Below are 21570 nucleotides of genomic sequence, written 5' to 3'. Positions count from 1 at the left end.
TGTGTGTTAATTTTGTAGTCTACAATTTTAGTGAATTCACTGAGTAGACCTACTGGTTTTTTTGGTTGAGTCTTTAGGGTGTTATTGGTGTCAAAATCATGCCATCTGCAAATAGATAATTTTACTTCTTTCTAATTCTGATACATTTTATTTCTTTTCCCTCCCTGATTGCTGTGGCTAAGACTTCTAGAACTATGTTGAGGAAGAGTGGTAAGAGTGGGAACTCTTTTTTTCTTCCTGATTTTAGAAGAAGGGCTTTCAACCTTTCACCGTTGAGTATGGTGTTAGCTGTGGACTTGTCATGTGTGGCCTTTATTATGTTGAGATATGTTTCTTTTATGCCTGATTTTTAAAGAGTTTTTATGTCGAATGGATATTGAATGTTGTTGAGTGCTTTTTTGTGTCTGTGGAGATGACTGTATATATTTTTTTCTTTCATTCTAGTCAATATGTAACACATTGATTGATTTGCATATGTTGAAACATCCCTGTATCCTAGGAAACATCCTACTTGACCATGGTGTGTGATCCTTTTAATGCATGGCTGAATTTGGTTTGATGGTATTTTATTGAGAATTTTTGCAACTGCATTCATTTGGGAATTGAGCCTGTACTTTTCTTTTTTAACAGTAGAGTCTTTTTCTGGTTTTGGCATCAGGATAATTCTGGCCTCATTTTATGAGTTTGAGAGTGTTCCCTCCTCTTTGATTTTTTGGGAAGAGTTTGAGAAGGATTGGTGTCTATTGTATTTAAATATTTGGTAAATTCACCAGTGAAGCCATCTGTTCCTAAGTTTTTCTTTGGGAGGTTTTTGATTACTTTTTTAATCTCCTTACTAGTAATTGATCTATTTTGATTTTCTGTTTTTTCTTGATTCAGTCTTAGTAAATTGTGTGTTTCTAAGAATTTTTCTGTTTCTTCTAGATTATCCAGTTTGTTGGCATATGGTTGTTTTTTGATCCTTTGATTTATGTGGTATCAGTTGTAATGTTTCATTTTTCATTTATAGTTGTTTGGTTTTCCTCCTCCTTCCCTCTTGGTTACTCTGGCGAAGGGTTGTCAATTTTGTTTATCCTTTTAAATAACCACACCTTAATTTGGTTGATATTTTCTATTGTTTTTTGTTGTTGTTGTCGTTTTTCTCTATTATATTTATTTCTGCTCTAATCTTTATTATTTTCTTTCTTCTGCCAACTTTGGGCTCACTTTGTTCTTCTTGTTCTAGTTGTTTATGGTGTAGAGTTAGGTTGTTTATTTGAGGTGTTTCTTGTGTCTTCATGTAGGCATTTATTGCTATGAATTTGCCTTTTAAAACTGCCTTTGCTACATCCCACAAGTTCTGGTATGTTGTGTTTCCATTTTTGTTTGCATTCATAAATTGTTTTACTTCCCCTTTAATTTCTTTGATCCAGTAATTGTACAAGAGAGTGTTGTTTAATTTCCATGGGTTTATGAATTTTCTAGTTTTCCTCTTATTGATTTCTAGTTTCATGCCATTGTGGTCTGAGAAGATACTTAGTATATTTCAGTCTTCTTGAATTTGCTAAGACTTGTTTTGTGTCCTAACACTGAATCAGTTTATTCATCTCTACAATGAGGTTGAGGTTATATAATAACAACAACATGTATTGAACTTTTACTCTGTTTTCCACATGTATATTCTCAGAAACAGTCTCTGAAGCCCGTTCTGAAACCCAGTAGCATTCCCCAGGTAAGGAGTTAGTAAATGGCAGAGCCAGGATTTGAACCCAGCACTCTACATTACCGTTTCCTTTCAACTGTAAACTTCTGTACTAGAGGCAGCTGTCCCGACCAGCGGGAGATCAACGTGGGGGCAAGGAGGCACCTAGAAGGGAATGATAGAGGACAGGAGATGCGAAGAAATGGAGGCAAGACAGGGTTCTGATCAAGCCTCGAATTTTATTGTTGAAGCAGCAATATATATACAGGCTGTAGGGGGAAGTTGCCGAGGAGACATTCCAAGGCGGGGCAAACTGTGGGAGGAAGGATCAGGAAGAGGACATTGTAGGGATCTTTCAGAGCAGGATGTGTCGTTAAGCGATAAGTTATCTTTAGCTTCTGGCCAAACAGCAGGGCACCACGTGATCTCTGGTGACTGTGAGTTGTAAGAGGAGTTGGAAACTTAACTCCCAAGATGGAGTTGTATTTTCTAAGATGGAGTTGCTTGTATCAACTCTGATGGCTCCCAACAGGCAGCTACAATGTCTGAGTGAGCATATCTGTGTGGGGTTGCCATTCTGAAGGTTCATGATAGCAGGTCCTCTTAGAGGTGTCACTGGAGAATTAAACACTTTTACTCAGGAAAGCTGAGTGAGTTAATGGAATTAGTTTCTGACAAAACTTTTGATTTGATAAAGACTGGCCTATAGAACAGTATCAGGGCTTACATTGGAGGGACAGGCAGAGGATCAGCCGGCACAAAGGGTGAGGTGACTCCGGAGACCCTGGTGTTCCAGGCACTAAGGGAGTGAGGAGACCTTTGCAGAGGTCATGGTGCTCAATTGTGTTGAACACGGCTGAGAGTTCAGACAAAATTTGAACCGACAAGCCCCAGGAGATCTATCAGTAGAACGCCGGCTGCTTCCCTAGTGTCTGAAATCACATCAGTCATCTCATTTTGTTTCTATTTTAAAAGGTTTCCCAGGAGTTATCCTTTAATCTTGTCCACAGATGGGGAATGCATCCTCTTTTGGACCCCCGTGTGCATTTCCTGCTCCACATGGCTCATGGAAAGTCCCTTGTCACTGAACTTAACTACCTGAGAGTTAAACCACCGCAGAAATGCTTTTTTCTGCTGCTACTGAATATCTCTAGTCTCCACAGTTAGCCACCTTCTGCAACTGGATGTTTAAATCAATCAATAACTCTGCAGTTGCGATGATGCTTTTTGCCTTTGGACGTATTTCACCTGTCTCTGAGAGCTGATGTATTTTTTTTAAACTTCTTTTTATTATAAAAAATTCCAGTCATGCATTCTGGTGGCTGGAAGAGTGAATTAATAGTAGTCTAATCACCCTGGAGACACAGATACTTTTGTGAGTTGGCACTGAGGTAAGACTGCACATCTCTGTGGGGATGACAAGTGAATGAGTCTGCTGCTCACTTAACCCGGTGTTCTTTTCTCTCTCTATTTTCTCTCCTAGGAAACAGATGGAAGACTGCTGTGACCCCGCCCATCTCTTCGCTATGACTAAAATGAATTCCCCCATGGGGACGAGCATGTGGTATGATGGGGAATTTTTATACTCCTTCACCGTCGACAATTCAACTTATTCTCTCTTCCCCCAGGTTAGTATAGAGTTTGTTGCCTCCCAATATAGTCTTTTACATGTCTTGATTTTTATAGGGAAGGTGTAATTGAATTTGCCTATCTAATCAGGTATATTTTTCATCTTCTTTTCATAATTTTAAATGTTTTCTTATAGTTGTTATTTTTGTGTGTGGGAAGGAATCACATGGTATTTTGATGCAAGAGCAGAGTAGGATACTATAGAGTAACATGTTCTCTTCTGATTTGAGTGATATGAGTCTGAAGGAAGCAGAGAATGAAAGTAAGAACAGGGAGTTGTGGTATTTCAGAGTTGTGAGGTTGGCTGTAATATGGTCTCAAAGATGTGCAGCACTGGAATGCTGTTTTAGGGTTGATGTTGCTCTCAGGGAGTAGGGACCATAGGGTCAGAAATTTGCTTCTTAGAGCTCTTGAACCTTCACCCTGTTGTTAGGCTTATTGCTGTGGAAGTAGAGGAGTGGTGGATAAGGGAGAGAGAGAATCTGGCCACACTCGAAGTGGTCTAAAACAAGCTCAGCCTATTTAATGTTTTTCTTCTTGGTTTCTTGAGCATTGAAATTAAATGTTTTACTAAATTATATCTATGTAGCCAGTGGGGGGGAAAGGAAATCTTTTTGGGGAGCCCTTGTTGGAGAGAGAGTGGATCTTAGGTGAAATGGCCATCAGGGAGAAACGGAGAAATAAATCTTGGCCTCTCCAAGTCTTCTAACTACTCTTGGTTTGTCCACTATGGTTATGCAGAAGGAGCAGTCATGGTCAGAGTTGGCAAATGGGACTGAACCTCTCATGTATCTGTATTAACAGCAAAGCGTCTTCAAAGGGGGGATCCTGTGAAAACTTGAGGCACAGGCTCTGCTGGATCCAAAGCCACTCTTTGTGAAATAGAGTGGCTATTTCGTCCTTAGGTGTTTCGGTTTACTTTAATGATATGATTTTAGAGTGTAATGATGTTTTATTTTTCAGTAAGAAATAGGAGGTTTGACCATTGCTAGCATCTGTGTGCTCTCTCCCCTCTTCATTTACCCTTGGGAGGCTTTCTAGAGGCAAAGGAAAGGATTAAGAGTCATAACCACAAGCTGTCCTTGAAAGGAATAGAATATTGTATGTGAAATGTAATTTAACAAGAAGAGTTATAAAACTTGGGGTTGAGTTTTGTCTCCATCTCTTACTAAGTAAATGTCTTGCTGAGTCACCTAACTCTTCTGAGACTCAGCTTTCTCATCTGTGCAATGGGGAGAGGAGCCCCTGTCCCAGCACCTCTCACACTCGTGGTCAGGATTAATGTAAACAATTTATGTACATATGCTTTGTAAACTGCAAAGCACTGTGTAAATGTTGGGTATTCATGCTGTTCTGGTTCATATATTGCATCATCGGATGAGGGAATGGAAACTATAATTATATTAGTCAAGGTTTAGGCAAGGAACAGAAATCTTCCTAGCTATTTTTGCAGAAAGTTATTTCATATGGAGAATTAGGCACTTAAAAAATCATCAGGAGAATAAAGATGTGGGAGTCACGAGTCAAGGTGTGGCTCCTGAAATTGCTTAGTTCAAGAACCTGATGCCCCAACTTTGGTTTAGGAGTTAGAAAGCCCCAGCTGCTGTTGCCATTTGTGTGGCCCAGAAATAGGGTCAGGTTGATGGGTTCTAACTCACTCCCTGCTTTCAAATCTCCCTCAAGGGCATCTAATGGGTAAGATGAATTTGCATCTGGAATAGTAGTTGCTTAGCAGTCCAGGAGAGGCAGTTTTAAAGGAAGCTTCAGCAGGGAGCTAGGAAAAGGGTGGAATAGAGGACAAACAAGCCAATCCACAATATCCCCTGTTCATAACCCAGTATCAACTGGCTATGAAATGAAGAGGGATAAGGAAGCAATTGCTTTAACAGCTCATCAAATAGAATTAAAGGAGGAAAAGAATTAAAGAAGTCCAAAGTAGGCTTTGTATACATCACATGTGTCAAACACAAGGCCCGCGGGCCAAATCCGTCCCTCCAGGCCTTGCAATGTGGCCCGCACCGCGCTGTCATCACTGCACTCCGCTGCGTTTCCATCACAATGACAGTTTATGACTGTTCAGTAAACCATTCGGCCTGCGATTTAGGCTGGATTTTAGATTTTGGCCCCTTCTCTGATTGAGTTCGACACCCCTAGTATACATGAAGGCTTCTGAACCGACTCCACGCTGGAAAACAGATTTGAAGAAAAGACGGTTAAAGAAATAAAAACTAGTCTCCCACTTACCTGTCAGGTGCAGCCATAGGATAGTAGGAAACATTTCCTTTTTAAATTATGTGCACAGAATTCTGTGCCTCTTTGTGCCAGTAAAACCATTTCTTTCTTACTTAATTGAATTTTATTTTCCATCACCATTTCTTAATGATAAAAAAAAATGCTTTTTTTCTTAGAAAGCAGAAGTTATGACATCACTGTGTGTGCTTGCATTCAACACAGTGAACCAGTTCAATGAGTAGATTTTTAAAATAGTTGCGTGTATATTTCTGCTGAGATTCTGAAATGACTAATTTATAGAAATCCTGGGAAATCATTTTGCATCATCAGAAAAAAATAGTATATACTCTCAGCACATTATATTTCTTAGTGAAATATTTCTAGTTTGTTATCAGGAAGCTAAGTAGCCAGTTCATTGATGTGTTTTCTTCATGTTCCCTGTGGGAAGGAAGTTGTATGTATGCCCATCAGATAGAAAGGCAGGTGAGTGGGCGAGGCTCAGAGTTGTCAGTTGAACAAAGTGTCCCTTCTTGCTATGAGTTTCGGCAAAATTGTGCCATATCACTCATTCTCTAACTCAGATGTATAATTTTATAGTACACCTTTAATTATATATTTTAATGTATTTATTTTAATTATATGTTACACTTTTCCCCTAAATGCTCAGTATATATTAGCCATCATCATTATTGTTTTTATTCCTTTGCCTACATTTACCCACTGTTGTTGTTATTGTTGCCAACATGCAGTACAAGATGCTCTATGGGCTGTGGAAAGTTAGCAGGTGCTGAATCAGTGCTGGAGGGGCCAGGAGGGTCCCACTGAGATGATGTGCACTTGGAGATGCTGCACTGAATCTCCAGAGTTGCATTTAGTAGCTCTTATATGGATCTCTCATGACTTCCCATAACTTTGTTACTAAACTTAGTCAATTCTGCCTCATACGAATTTATCTATGTTAACAACATACAATGGTTTTCTTAAAAATCCTTCTCTGCTCATCTCCATACCTCTTGTGAGCTTTTGAGAAACAAGAACAACTTTTCATTTCTGTGCATAATGCAGTGCTTCCCACTGAAATGGATGTTCATTTCCAGGGGCTCATGTTTGCCAAGGGCTCCCTTTCATAGCCCACCTGGGCTGGACATACTACACAAGAGGCCAAGCAGGACATACAGATGCAGTTGTTTCCAAGAGGGTTTATCTTTTGATGAAATCCTATATAATAAAGAACTAATATGCAAATGGTCCTCACGCCCTCACTCCATCACACCATAACTGCTCAGACACTCAACACTGAGGAGAGAGGAATGGGGACCAGCCAGGCACAAATGAGCCCGATAGAGAGGAATGGGGGCCAGCCAGTCTGCAGCCTGAGAGAGAGAGACAAGCCTCCCACCCCATGGTCTCAGACACCAGCGGCTGTGTCTTTGTCCCGGGAGAGGGACTAGCTTTCTGCCCCATGGTCCCAGGTGCCTGCAGCTGCGGCTCAGGCAAAGCTGCTTACCCACGGTCCCTTGTGGGTGTGGCCAGCCTGGATGAAGCTGGCCTGTATCCTGGGTGCCTGTGGCTGGCAAGAGGGAGGGAAGCCCAGGTCCTGGGTGCCTCCGACTGGCCAGAGGAGGGAAACCTGAGTCTTGGGTGCAGGGTGAGGCAGAGGCAGTTAAGCGTGATCAGGCCAGCAGGAGAGCAGTTAGGGATGATCAGGCAGGCAGGCAGGTGAGCGGTTAGGAGCCAGCTGTCCTGGATTGCAAGAGGCAGTCAGATATCCCCCAAGGGGTCCAGATTGGAGAAGGTGCAGGCTGGGCTGATGCCCCCTCACCCCCAACTCATGCACTGGGCCTCTAGTATTTGTTGAATATTATTAAGCATGAGGGCAGAATTTTAACCCTCAAATAGGTTTTCTAGAGTATTTTATGTGTGTTGGGGGGGAGGGGGAACAATGTGATGATCTTTCTACTTTGAGACTCTCCCCACCCCCTGAGATGGGGTCAGCTCCTTCCTCTTTTGCTAAAAACAGTCCGTTTTAAGCCTGCATGGTCTCATGTTTGTAGATATTTCTGAATAAATGGTATTTGACCTAAAACATTTATACTCAGAAAGAGCATAAATTACCTTAGAAATGAGTGCGGGAGGAGCAGGAATGTTAGAAACCACAAGAGTGCTGATATAATTTGAAAAATATTTCCTTTTGGTGTAATAAAAACACAGTTGGCTCATCATTCTCTTACATTTTGCTGAATAATCATGTGATCTAAATCACAAACTAGTAATTTTTTTTCTCAGAATAGCTATCTAAGGCCATGTATAAAGAATCACAAAACATCCTTTAATGCATCCCAAATGGACACTCATTTCCAGCTCTTCTGGTTGCTATAGCTCCCTGACATATTCCATTTAGCCTGGACCCACAGTGCTCTTGGTCCTTAAAAACCAAGCAGGAACGTTTCAAAGTAGTTTTTGTTGAAGTGATTTTGTTATAATGAAAATACACATTTTCTCCCCTTCACAGTGATGTGCTCTCTAGAATCCTTTCACCTCCTGCATATATACCCGAATCACACAGCAATTTTTTTCCCTAAGGAAATTTGGATCGTCTATATTAGGGGTGTCGAACTCAATCAGAGAAGGGGCCAAAATCTAAAATCCAGCCTAAATCGCGGGCCAAATGGTTTACTGAACAGTCATAAACTGTCATTGTGATGGAAACGCAGCGGAGTGCAGTGATGACAGCGCGGTGCGGGCCACATTGCAAGGCCTGGAGGGACGGATTTGGCCCGCGGGCCTTGTGTTTGACACATGTGGTCTATATAATAAAAGCCTAAGGAACCATTATGGCAGAATGACCAGAATGACCAGTTGCTATGATGTGCACTGACCACCAGGGGCAGATGCTCAACACAGGAGCTGCCCCCTGGTGATGAGGGCACTTCTACAGGGGGAGCAGCCACTCAGCCAGAAGCAGGGTTCACAGCTGAAGAGTGTAGCAGTGGTTGCGGGAGCCTCTCTGCAGCAGTGCTAAGGAGCCATGAGCAGAGCCATAAAGAGGAAGGAGGCGAGCAGTAAGGAGTGAGGGATCTTGGATTGTGAGAGGAATGTCTGACTGCCGACAGTTGGACATCCCCTGAGGGGCCCAGATTCCAAGAGGGTGCAGGCCAGGCTGAGGTCTCCCTCCAGTGCACAAATTTCATGCACTGGGCTTCCAGTACTATATAGTCTCTACAGCATTTGGTAGCTTGCATTTTAACTTATTGATATTATTGTAAACATCTTCCCAAACAAATACCTTTTTTGATTAGAAGGAAATTAATGGGACTAAGGCTTGTTAAAGATTGTTAACGTATTATCTTTATAACTGTGTGTTAGCTTCACGCTGTCAAGTTAATATTTAGCTGCTTTATAACAGACACCTGACACAGAGGCTTGACAAATAGTTGCTTATTTATCTCAACCAATAATGAAGGAGGATGTGAGAAATCCAACACTGGACTATAGCTACATGGTGCCATCAAGCTCCCAGGCTCCTGTTTTGCTGCTCAAACGTCCTTAGCTAATGGCCAAGGAACCTCCCGTGTAGGCGAGGATTCCAGTAGGAAGAGGAAGGACACAGAAGAGGAAATTACCTTAGAATTGGTGATGTGTCATTGGCCAGGACTGAATCACACGGCACGTCAAGCTGCAAGAGAGGCTGGGACTTTCAATATTTCAGCTTCAGGCAAATGCACTATGTGTGTTGACATGTACTATCTGCCTCAGTTTCTTCACATGTTACTCTATCTGTACAACAACTCTGTGTGGTTATCAACATTGTCTTCATTACATGGATGAAACTGAGACTGAAAAGGGTTCAATAACTTATTGAAGATTTTAGGGTAGGAAGGTAGAAGGGCTGGGATATAAAACGTGGACTGTCTGATTTCAAAACAGTTATCGTTACTATTTTTTTAAGAAGACATGGGTTCTAGTAGATCCATTGCTTATTTCTATCAATCAGTCACCTTGAAACCATTTTAAGGTTTTTCACCTTTCTTATATGAATACTCTCAGAAGAAATTTCTTTTGTAGATATTTGAGAGGAAAAAAGAGTAGATATGCAGGTTAGAGAGTCCTATACGGCATTCTTGATATCCCTCGTGGCCTGACTAGTCATACCCTGTAACCTGCAGGGTTGAGAAGTTCTGTGCAGACTTGCCCAGCGGATGGAGGAAGAGTGGGGTGGGAATGAGACAGAGGAGTGAACTTAGCTGTAGAGGCTAAAAGGAAGTCCAGTCAGTCGCCAGAAAGGGTATGTATGTTCTCACCACAGGCCACCGTTGGCAGTAACCAGAAGATAATAAGGTCTAACAGGATGTGCCAATAGTGTGCACAACTCAGAAATGAGGCGTGGGGAAGGATGGAGCTATACCCAATTTAAGTAGCAATTGACTTCAGATTCCTACCCACTAGCCTGATGGTTCTAACAGCTGACCGCCTCTGGGAGTGACTGGTCAGAAGGAGGCAGGGCCCTCCCTTTTAGAGGCTTGGAACTGATCGAGTCACAGCCTCCAGGAAACAAAGTGGAGGTCCCCAGCATTGGGGTTAAAATTAAGGACTGTTTTTGAGAACAAGGCTGAAGCCCAGTTCTAGAAGGGCCTCCTGGAGCTATGTTTTAAAAATAAGACAGAAGCCAGATTATCAGAGCCTCACCTCAAAACCAGGGCTAGAAGAATGCAGGTGTCATTTGGGGGTGATTGTAGATTTTTCTATTTATTATAACTAAGTTTCGGATGATTCTCTAAATCATTCCCCTGAAGCTTCGGATGATTCCCTAAATCATTCCCCTGAAGCCAGGATTGACCCACATTTCCCAGGGCTCGAGCTGGACCCAAGTTTGCCCCAGATTTGGGCTCAGGATGTATATAGAGGTTGAGAATTCGGCCTGATGAAGCGGAGTGTCTTAGACAAAAGCAGTAGGTTCTTACCCTCTCCTGTGACTAGCTCGGTGGAGACGGACAGTACGGAGAGAGCAGAAGCTAACGAAGGAAAGAATCTGGGCAAAGTTAAATGACACAATAGGTTAGTGGCTTTGTCAGAAAGATGGAATAAGCTTAGTGGAGAAATTTAGGATAGATGGGGTGTGGATCAAGATCTGCTGACCATAATGGAAACAATTGCTTTTTGAGGATAACCAGCATTTTATGCTCTGAAAACTATAAAAATGCATAGGATTTTTTCTTGCTAAATTCTATTTTTCCTGCCTAGACTCAGAGTTTTAACTTTTTGCTAAGAAAAAAAAAGTGCTGAGAAAAAGGCAATTGCAAATTAAATTATTATATTTATTTATTTATTTATTTTTACCTAGGTGGTCTGCTATTACTAAAGCTAACAGCTCCTTATAAATATAAAATATACATCATCTGATTATTTCGCTTAAAATTTTCTCTTTCCAGCATTCAATCTGCTCTGAGTTTATATACATTTGGGGTCTAATCTATTCCAATGATAGTATATTCACAAAGTATTGTCAATTCTGGACGCATAACTTCTGAATTTCTTTTTGTTGTTGTTTTGTTGTGTTTTGTTATAGCCTGACAGACTCTGTAATACGCCAAGACAGTAAGAACTGACGTGTAACTACAGTTTACAGGTACTTCCAGATGCCTGAGATGGGATTGTTGGAGGGTTTATTTAAACTCAAAGGCCAGTGAGTGATATTTATGAATTCAGGAGGAAATATAAGAATTTTTTTAAATGTATTTTTATTGTTGGAAAGTACATATTACAGATAAAATGTAGTACGTGTACATGAGCAATAAAACTTAGTTAAATAGAAAAATCTACAACATAAAATCAGAGTTGAAATTAAAAGTAAAATAAGGATTTATACATCAGAAATTTCCTTTCATATTTGTTAGAGTTGTTGACCAAATGAATATGTTGTGCTGCTAGCAAAACCACGCTTCCCTAAAATCCTGATGAGTCTATATAAAACAAGTGTTCAACCATTCATTCATCCATCAAGTATTTATTGAGCATCCACTATTGTGTGCTAGGAACTGTGCTGATTTCTGGGGGAGTAGGGGTGAGTGAAAACAGACCCAGTCCCCTTTCCCATTTTTCCCATTGGGTGCTGTCTTCAATGTCCCCAGCTGCCAATGTTGTCGTTATAAAAACCTGTTCATTTAAATTCTCGTAAGTCACTTCTCACTATTGCTTATGCAACCAAGAGCAGTGGCCAAACAGCACACGCACCACGTCTGCTGGAGTGGTACTCCCTGGAGAAAACTCATGGAAAAGGACGAGTAGCAAGCAGCAGGTACTCTGTAGCTTTTTCATGATTAGAAATGATAATTCTAGATCTAGACTCCAGGAGAGGGATCCTGAAATTGGGTTGGGCTTTTGAAGGATACACCAACTCCTCCGCCGACATAATTCAAAGGCTGTGATTTGATAGTACTAAAATATGGCAGAGCCTTGGCTTCAGCCTGGCTTATTAGCGTTTCTTTACCATTGCCTTTGCAATGACTCTTTCAAAGGACAGTGACCCCTTACTTAGAAATCTATAATAGTCTTTTATTGACCTTCGTGTGTCTAATCTTGTGTCCACATTGCAGTCCGAGTTATTGTTTTAAAATGCAAATGAGAGCCCTAGCTGGTTTGGCTCAGTGGAGGGAGCGTCAGCCTGCAGACTGAAGGGTCCCAGGTTTGATTCTGGTCAAGGGCACATGCCCTGGTTCCAGGCTCAATCCCCAGTATGGGGAGTGTAGGAAGCAGCTGATCCATTATTGAGGTTCCTTTCTTTCCCTTCCTCTCTGAAATAAATAATACATATATTTAAAAAATGTAAATGAGGTTATGCCATCACTTTGCTTGAAACTCTTGATTTGCTTCCCACTGGTTTCAGGGTAAGACAAACTTCTTAAGGCCCATAAGGTTCTGCTGGGTCTGATCCCTGTTTGTGGCTCTACCATTAGCTTCCACAGTGTTCCCTCTGGCTCTCTTCACTTTCCCTTGCTGGTTTTCTTTCAGCTCCCGAAAGAAAACCTCTGTTTCTGTGGGACTAATCAATATATTGTTCTTTACCCAGGAAGACTTGTCTCCTTTTACTTCATTTATGGTAATCCTTCAGGCCCTGTTTGAAGAATCATCTCCTCAGTTGGGCTTTCCTCACAGCACTGTACTTCCCATTTGCAATTTGAACTCAATTGTTTAAGTACTTATTTCCGAGTTCTCTCTCCCTAGCTGGGACAGTGTTTAATTTGGGGGGAATTGGGAGCTATACTATCTCAGTTATTATTCAGTGAATTTTAGTGGAATGACTGACCTACTGACTGAATGAATGAATGAATGGAACTGCTTGTTTTTGCTATATAAAATCACCAGTTGTGCCGAAACCGGTTTGGCCTAGTGGATAGAGCATCGATCTGCGGACTGAAAAGTCCCAGGTTCGATTTCAGTCAAGGGCATGTACCTTGGTTGTGGGCACATCCCCAGTGGGGGGTGTGCAAGAGGCAGCTGATCGATGATTCTCTCTCATCGATGTTTCTAATTCTCTATCCCTTTCTCTTCCTCTCTGTAAAAAAAATCAGTAAAATATATTAAAAAACAAAACAAACAAACAAAAAAAACCACAGTGTGTTTGCTTTAAAAAAAAATCACCAGGGTAATCCTGTTAGGACTACCCCACCTCCCCAGCCTATAAAGAGACTTAGAAGCTGACTGGCATGGCTCAGTGGTTGCGGGTCGACCTATGAACTACCGTGTTTCCCCGAAAATAAGACATCCTCCAAAAATAAGACCTAGCGCATGGAGAGATAAGACGTCCCCTGAAAATAAGACCTATCACAACTTTGGGAGAAAAGATTAATATAAGACACTGTCTTATTTTCGGGGAAACAGGGTAGGAGGTCACAATTAGATTCCCAGTCAGGGCACATGCCTGGATTGTGGACTCCATCCCCAGTGGGGACGTGTAGGAAGTAGCCAATCAATGGTTCTCTCGCATCATTGATGTTTCTCTCTCTTTCCCTCTCCCTTCCTCTCTGAAATCAATAAAAATATATTTAAAAAAATAAATATAGAGAGATACTTGGAGCTCATTGTCAGAGAGTGGAGGGGGAAATACATTGGAAGCAGCCCACTTGGTCAAATGGGGTTACAATGAGCTCTTTTTGTTACCACATCTGTGTGTTGCCCTGGTGCGGTTATTTATCAATACAGGGTTTCTGGTGTTGCAATGAAATCAACCTTACAAGTCATCACGATGGAGAAATTGCTGCCCTTTCTGAAGATTTAAAATTTCTGTGAGAGATGTCAACTTGGCCAGTCTCTGCCCTCTGTCCAACCAGAACTTAATGGCAGAAACAGTGATAGAATCAAAGAGGGGATGACTCTCAAGTCTCCTCCCTGTCATGAGGTGGCACCCCCTCATCCCCCCGCCTCCGTATCAAGGCCTTGATGCCTTCTTCAATCTCCTAACCATGAGATATTCCTGCACCATTTCCCCCCTGAATTTGTGGGATTTGCATTTTGAAGTCACAGCCATTATAAACCACAGTCTTTCAAATGAACGTACTGCTTCCTCATTTGTTTTCAAGTCATCCTGGCTTTGCTGCTGACTTGATTTTCTAGTTTGTAGCACTTTGGGGCCAGGATGTTTAGTAAACAAGCCAACCAATGACTTCCGAATAACCTCTTACCAGAGACAGTAATAATTTGTTAACCCTTTGGAACTCTAACCAGGAAAAGGATTTCAGCCAGAATGACACTAGGATTGTTTGTAGTTTGGGGAGTTAGACCAATCATCCTTTAACTTGAAAACTCTGTGACTTTTCTGGAACTTGAAGAAAGGACACGAATCAAGTAATCCTCTAAGACTTGTTTGTCATATTGTAATCACATTCCATGGAAACAGCCTGGAAACAGAATGCTCTGCAAAATCCAGAAGGAAGAATGTAACATATCAAAAACTAAAAGCAAATAACAGTCATCAAATTCTGAAGGTATGTTGTGATTTCATTGTTGACCTTTTGCGTATGAACCACTAGAGGTATGGGAGGATTTAGAAGATGATTTGGGTTTAGGGAAATGATTCAGCAGGAAGAATTTATAGGATGTGAGGCTGATGAAATGAGCACTAGGAAACCTTAGGGAGAAAGGCAAACTATTATCATATTAATAAAAATAGTGGCAATAAAATGTCATAGATAATGTCGTGTCTTTAAAAAGCTGGTGCCTGCGGGAAATACAGGTTCTGTTAAAAAACAAAATTCAGCCCTAGCTGGTTTGGCTCAGCTAATTGAGCCTCGGCCTACTGACTGAAGGGTCATTCTGATCAAGGACAGGCACCTCAGTTGCATTCTCTTCTCACATCGATGGATTCGATGGTTTTCTTTGTCTCTCCCTCTCCCTTCCACTGTCTCTTAAAAAAAAAAAAAAAAAATCAATGAGAAAATATTCTCAGGTGGGGATTAACAACAACAAAAATTCAACTTGCAGCCGGGACTGGTTTGGCTCAGTGGATGGAGCGTCGGCCTGCGGACTGGGAGGTCCTGGGTTCGATTCCGGTCAGGGGCATGTGCCTTGGTTGCGGGCACATCCCCAGTAGGGGGTGTGCAGGAGGCGGCTGATGGATGGTTCTCTCTCATCGATGTTTCTGGCTCTCTGTCCCTCTCTCTTCCTCTCTGTGAAAAATCAATAAAATATATTTAAAAAAAAAAAAATTCAACTTGCAGAAACCGGTTTAGCTCAGTGGATAGAGCATTGGCCTGCGAACTCAAGGGTCCCAGGTTTGACTCTGGCCAATGGCATGTACCTTGGTTGCAGGCACATCCCCAGTGGGGAGGCAACTGATCGATGTTTCTAACTCTCTATCCTTCTCTCTTCCTCTCTGTAAAAAATCAATAAAACATATTTTTAAAAATTCAACTGAGTAAATTTGAAGGTCTAAGTGGCTTTATTAAGCAACTCATGAGTCGGCATTCCTTCTAGCAAGTAGAAGGGCACTTTGATGGGTTGAACAAAATGGAAATGTTTTATGGGAAGGAAGGTATGGCCGAGGAGTTACTAGTTACTAGCAAAAGAAAAGACAAGATTATTTTAGACCAGGGCATCTTTTTTATTTTTCTTTGGGGGGGAGTAAGGGCGGGAAGGAGTGGGGACAGCAGAGGCTTCATCATGCAGATGACCTTACTAGTGTTGATCAGGAAATTTCAGATCGCCTCACCTCATATTCCTGGGATCGTTTGAAAGTACATTAGTTTTGGTTTGCTATCATGGAGCAAAACACTCCATTTGGGCCTGTTATTTCTTTTTTAACAGTTGTATTATGTTTAGTATAATTGAAAGGAAATCATTCTAGCCTCGAAAATCACCTTGTCAATGCACATTTCTCTTTCTCTCACTGTGGCAGTCAAGGGGTGTGTAGCCAGCTACATGGTCCATCAAAGCCACTGCTGAACAAACAGTGAAAACTGCATTTAGTTGAGAATCCGATTAATAAGTGCAAAAAAGGAAAAAGGAAATCTGTGTATCTCTGGGAAAGGCAGACACCATGAAACTGTCCCATAGCCTGGGAAGGTGGAAGGCTGCCACAATTGTAAGAGAGACAGGGCGGCATTGAAGAGCAGCTGCAAGTGAATAGGGCAAGTAAATAGGAAAAAATACATTTTAAGGAAGTTTCAAAGATGTTTCAAGTTGCTAATTATGATTTTGTATTAATATAAACTGCCAAAACCGGTTTGGCTCAGTGGATAGAGCATCAGCCTGCGGACTCAAGGGTCCCAGATTCGATTCTGGTCAAGGGCACGTACCTTGGTGGCGGGCACATCCCCAGTAGGGGGTGTGCAAGAGGCAGCTGATCGATGATTCTCTCTTATCAATGTTTCTAACTCTCTATCCCTTTCTCTTCCTCTCTGTAAAAAATCAATATATATTGCTTACAACTTCTATAAAAGTTTATTAATTGAAATATTTCTATTTAGAAGAAAAATTATATTGAACACATTTTTTGTTCTAACTCAGTGTTTTTATTTTAAATTAGAAATAGCAGATTAAGTTGATTTAAATAAATGACTTCCATTTCTAAAAATGTAGCCTTTTAGGTAAAATGTCTAAGAAGTATTAATACAAATAAAATATATTAGAGAAAAATCTACTGAAGAGTTGTTTAATTATGTTTTCGTAAAATTTGATTAGATTTTGTGAAAACACTCTAGAAAGCTATAAGTTGCCAAAAACTCAATGTGCTTTGCATGCATTACCTGATAATTCAACATAAAGGCTGGTATTATTTTCTCCATTTTATGTGTAGAACCTGAGGTTGAGAGATGCTAAATGACCTGCTCAGATCTTCCAGCTAGAAACTGGTTCCCCGCTGGGATTCCAAGCTGAGCCAGGGTTTGAATGCAGGCCCGTTGAAGCCAAACTGTGGATTTAACCACTTAAACTGTCTTGCCTTTCCTCTCAGATTATGTAACACACCACTGAGTGATTACAGCGCAGTAGAGTCTCTGCCCTCATCTATCTGAAATAGCTGTCGTAGACTATAAGGAGATTCCTGTTGTGTGTTTTGTTTCTTATGGGAATGGATATTTGCTGAGCTGCCACAATTTATTGATATGATCCAGGTTGTTTCCAGGTAGTCAGAGGAAGAAACTGGGAGGTAGGTGCTCTCAGGCACACTGGTGCCAAGGAACCTGGTATAATTTTTCTGGTTGAGTCATAGCAGTGTGTATCAAAAGCCTTCCATATGTGCTTATGATCTGTCTCAGTAATTCCACATCTAAGGATTTTTCTTAAGGAATTAATTGGACAAATGCTCAAGATGATGTGTCTCAGGTCAGTGACAGTGAGAGGAATTGTCTGTGGAATATGTCAGAGATGGCAATCTTGTTGAAAGGTGGTGTTGCTCCAGCCCAGTGGTCGGCAAACTCATTAGTCAACAGAGCCAAATATCAACAGTACAATGATCGAAATTTCTTTTGAGAGCCAAATTTTTTAAACTTAAACTTCTTCTAACACCACTTCTTCAAAATAAACTTGCCCAGGCCGTGGTATTTTGTGGAAGAGCCACACTCAAGGGACCAAAGAGCTGCATGTGGCTCTCGAGCTGCAGTTTGCCTAGCCAGTTTGGCTCAGTGGATAAGAGCATTGGCCTATGGACTGAAGGGATCCAGTTTCGATTCCAGTCAAGGGCATGTACCTCAGTTGCAGGCTCAATCCCTGGTCCTGGTCAGGGTGCATGCGGGAGGCAATCAGTTGATGTCTCTCACATCCATGTTTCTTTCTCTCCCCCCTTTTCTTCCACTCTCTCCAAAAAAACAAACAAACTTTAAACAAATAAAACAATGGATAAATATTCTTGGGTGAAAATTAACAAAAGAACCCCAAACAAACAAAAAAGAAAGGCAGTATTGAGGAAGCTCTTGCACAGTGCTTTGCATAAAATGAAGCAAACTGCATTGTTCATGCCAAATGAGGAAGTGGAGTGGGCTGATCCCTCCTTCCCCTTCAAACTCCATGGATTAACCATAATCCGAAGATGTCTATAGCAGTGTGCTTTCTCATAGTGAAAAAATGGAGAACCACTTAAAATAGTCACCGTAAGGATTTGGTTAAACAGTGAACCACCTATTGAATCAAATAGTATGCTAATGTTTTTTTAAAAAGATTAAAAGGTGTCTGTGCCTCTTAGTCAATAAAAATGCATGTTGCAACATCATGGATAAGGTGATCCCATTTTGTGGAGAAAACAAAATGTTTAGAATAAGAGGCCTCAGCCACAAAGGGCTTAGAAATCAGTATGGGTAATATTGGAATATTCATTAATGTTATTTTGAACTGAAATTAGGAATGCTTTTCAATGACCCCTTGATCTGATCTCTTAGAATCCTGAATTTTTTACAAACAGCCTTATGAAAGGATCTATTATTTAATTTGGTCCTGGCAAGGAGAAGAGAGTCTTTCTAAATCTTCAGCTAAAAATTCCCTAAAGCATGTAATTTTCTTATATGCTTTTGAATAATGGAAGATTTATACTCATCTCTAATCTCCCATTCTGAATTAGTCTGCCAGGGTCCTGCCTGGGTTCTGGAATAAAAGATGCAAACTGGTAACCAGCAAGCACAAACTGGCCCTCAGATATATTTTGTTTGGCTCCTATTGTTTTTAAAAAATCATTTGAACTATATTTGCCAATATTAAAAACTAGGAGATTTCACATAAAAATCTCTGTTTTGAGTATCACTTGGAAAGAAAAAACAGAATGTGTAGCAGCTCTGGATCCCATGCCTACCAACAGGGTCTGAGCAGTTCCTGATCTTTTTCGTTTGCTCATGTGTCCTTTCTTTTTTTAAAAAAATATATATTTTATTGATTTTTTTACAGAGAGGAAAGGAGATGGAGAGAGAGAAACATCAATGAGAGAGAAACATGGATCAGCTGCCTTCTGCACACCCCATACGGGGGATGTGCCTGCAACCAAGGTACATGCCCCTTGACTGGAATCAAACCTGGGACCCTTGAGTCCGCAGGCTGATGCTCTATTCACTGAGCCAAACTGATTAGGGCTCATGTGTCCTTTCTTAACCACAGTTTTTAGCACTTCCTGTTGTCTTCCTTCCACTCACTTATGCTCTCTGCCTGTATTCTGTAGGTATTTGATTTTGCAACTCTTGTGTTCTAGTCTCTTTTAGCTCAGTTATGTATCCTTAATCTTCATATCAGTTGTCTGAAAAAGTTTACAGATTTGCTCTGTTTGCTTATATTCCTGGCATTTCTGGACTAATCAATTAATCTATCAATGAAAACATCTATGTACTTACTGTGGCCATAATACATAATAATTGAGGACATTAAGAGTTATTGGACATGGTTTATACCCTTGAGCAGCTTAGTCTCCCTTTGTGGGTGCTGGACACATACATAAAATGGTAGTTAGCAAATGGTACCAAATGTAAGTGCTTATATTAATAGTATCTGGTTAGAGGGAGTGACAGTAGAGCTGTAGGTTTTTTGTGTGTGGCAATGGCAGGATTGAGGATGCTGATCCCAGAAGATGAGATTGGTCAGGGAAAGTTCTTGGAAAGGGAGGACCTTGGGTTGCATTCAAGAGTTGGTAAGATCTGTGGGTCACAAACTTTACCATGCCCATGAATTATGTAGGGGAACTTAAGCATCCTGAGCTCTTCCTAGAGAGTCTGTTTCAAGAGAGTTGAATGGGACCAGGGATATGAATCTTTAATATGCATCTCAGAGTGATTTTGATCTACGTGGGTATAGTATGCAAAAAGGGGCAAAGATAGTCCAAGCAAGTAGGGTGAAATAGGTAAAGTGTGAGTGTGAGATTTAAAGGCTATAAAATCCAGCTGATTGGAGGCTCGTGCAAGGAGTCCTAGGAAACAGTGCTGGAAGACAGGGCTGGTGGGCCGACACCAAGGGCCAGATAGTCTCAAAGAGGATATTCTCTGCTTGATTCCTTCATTTTAAAATAGAATGGTTATGTGAGAGACAACACTTTATGTTTGTGTTTTAATTTAATAGTTAATTAACAGGCGGTTGATCCTGGTCCTATTAGTTCAGGTTTTTAATCAGTTAAATCGGATTAACAATTTATCAATATTCTGCTTTATTGTGTAATTGCACACTGTTTATAGCTGAAAACAATATATATATTTAAATTTATTTTTATTGTTTAAAATATTACAGATATTCCTTTCCCCCCCTCCTCCATTGACCACCTCTGTCCTGCACCTAACCCCACCCCCACCCCCACCCCTACCTCGACCTCCAGGCCTCACACTATTGTCTGTGTCCATGAGTTATGCATATATGCATATAAATTGTTTGGTTAATCTCTCCCAACTCACCCACCCACCCCTATCTTCCCTGTGATATATCTTAATTCATAATTACATTTTAGTGGAACAAACCTTAAGCTGGGAGGTCAGGGATTTTGCCCCAACACCTCATGTAGTGACTGGTATGTGGTTGGTTGTCACTCAGTAAATATCTATCAAATGTTCTTAACTGAAATCTGCTTGATGTTTTTAGTTCTTCATTTCTGGGGGGGGGGGAGAGTTTGATTAAATGAGTGGTTTTCTGCCCCATTAAATCCCTTCGGAGTCTAAATATCACTTTCAGAAATAAGGGGGAGTCCAAGAGATTAGGGAGGAGCACCCACCTTCTACCTCAAATAGCATCTTCTCGTCTGTTTTCCTATTTTTATTGATTAAAAATAGGTTTTTCTGTATATGCTCTTGACTTCCATTGCTAAACAAACAAAATAACACCAATGATAATAGGTTTGAAAGTCTCTAAAGTATTGAGGAAATGATTTGATTGAATTTCACCTATACTTACAAGTCACAGGGCACAGTTTAGTACATAATTCTCATGATTTATTAAGCATAAGTGAATTTTAATGTTCCTCTGATCTGTTTCAATTTTTTGAGCACTCCTTGTAGGGGACATGGAGAACTGGTAAGGGATCTTACTGAACACAATACTTGCAGACACTTTACAGATCTTAAGGGTGAAAAATTATTTGGTAGACAAACAATGGAGTTGGGAAAGTAAGGGGAAGAAGGGTAGGAGTTATTACAGCAGCCTCCACAAAAGTAGGGAGACAAGAGGTTCAGATTGTGTTGGAGGAAACACAGGTAAATAAAATGATGTAGAGGGAATATTGGGTGTGAGCACAGATAATGTGTTATGAGAAAAGAATGAGAAGGGAGGTTAGAGTGTTGGTGGGTCCTGGGTGCCTCAAAGAAGATTGTAACCTTCCCCCCACCCCCCTGTGGAAAGGAGTAAGCATGGTACATTTTACACATTTTTTGTAGGTTGAGTGACTTGTACTAGCTTTTGTTTATTTAAAGACTAGAGGCCTAGTGCCCACAAAATTCATGGACGGGAGTGTGTGTCCCTCACCCTCTCCAATTTGTGACATCCCTCCTATAATCCAGGAATGCTGGCTCCCAACTGTTCACCTGCCTGCCTGTCTGATTGCCCCTAACCGCTTCTGCCTGCCAGCCTATTCACCTCCTAACCAC

The 21570-nt window shown here is 41.0% G+C and overlaps 1 protein-coding gene across 5 annotated transcripts in view; it reads left to right on the top strand.

The window, feature by feature from the left end:
* ST8SIA1 (ST8 alpha-N-acetyl-neuraminide alpha-2,8-sialyltransferase 1) overlaps nt 1–21570 on the top strand; it is a 132521-nt gene that overhangs the window by 45040 nt on the left and 65911 nt on the right. For all 5 annotated transcript variants that reach the window (XM_045587834.1, XM_036458403.2, XM_045587832.1 and 2 more), the window contains one exon: nt 3165–3309. In XM_045587834.1, the coding sequence (XP_045443790.1) occupies nt 3165–3309 (145 nt within the window). The remainder of the gene's footprint in view (nt 1–3164; nt 3310–21570) is intronic.

The sequence above is a fragment of the Pipistrellus kuhlii genome, unplaced genomic scaffold, assembly GCF_014108245.1.
Source record: "Pipistrellus kuhlii isolate mPipKuh1 unplaced genomic scaffold, mPipKuh1.p scaffold_m20_p_3, whole genome shotgun sequence".
Lineage (NCBI taxonomy): Eukaryota > Metazoa > Chordata > Mammalia > Chiroptera > Vespertilionidae > Pipistrellus > Pipistrellus kuhlii.
Note: the sequence above shows the minus strand (reverse complement) of the source record. Positions and strands in the feature narration are given on the sequence as shown.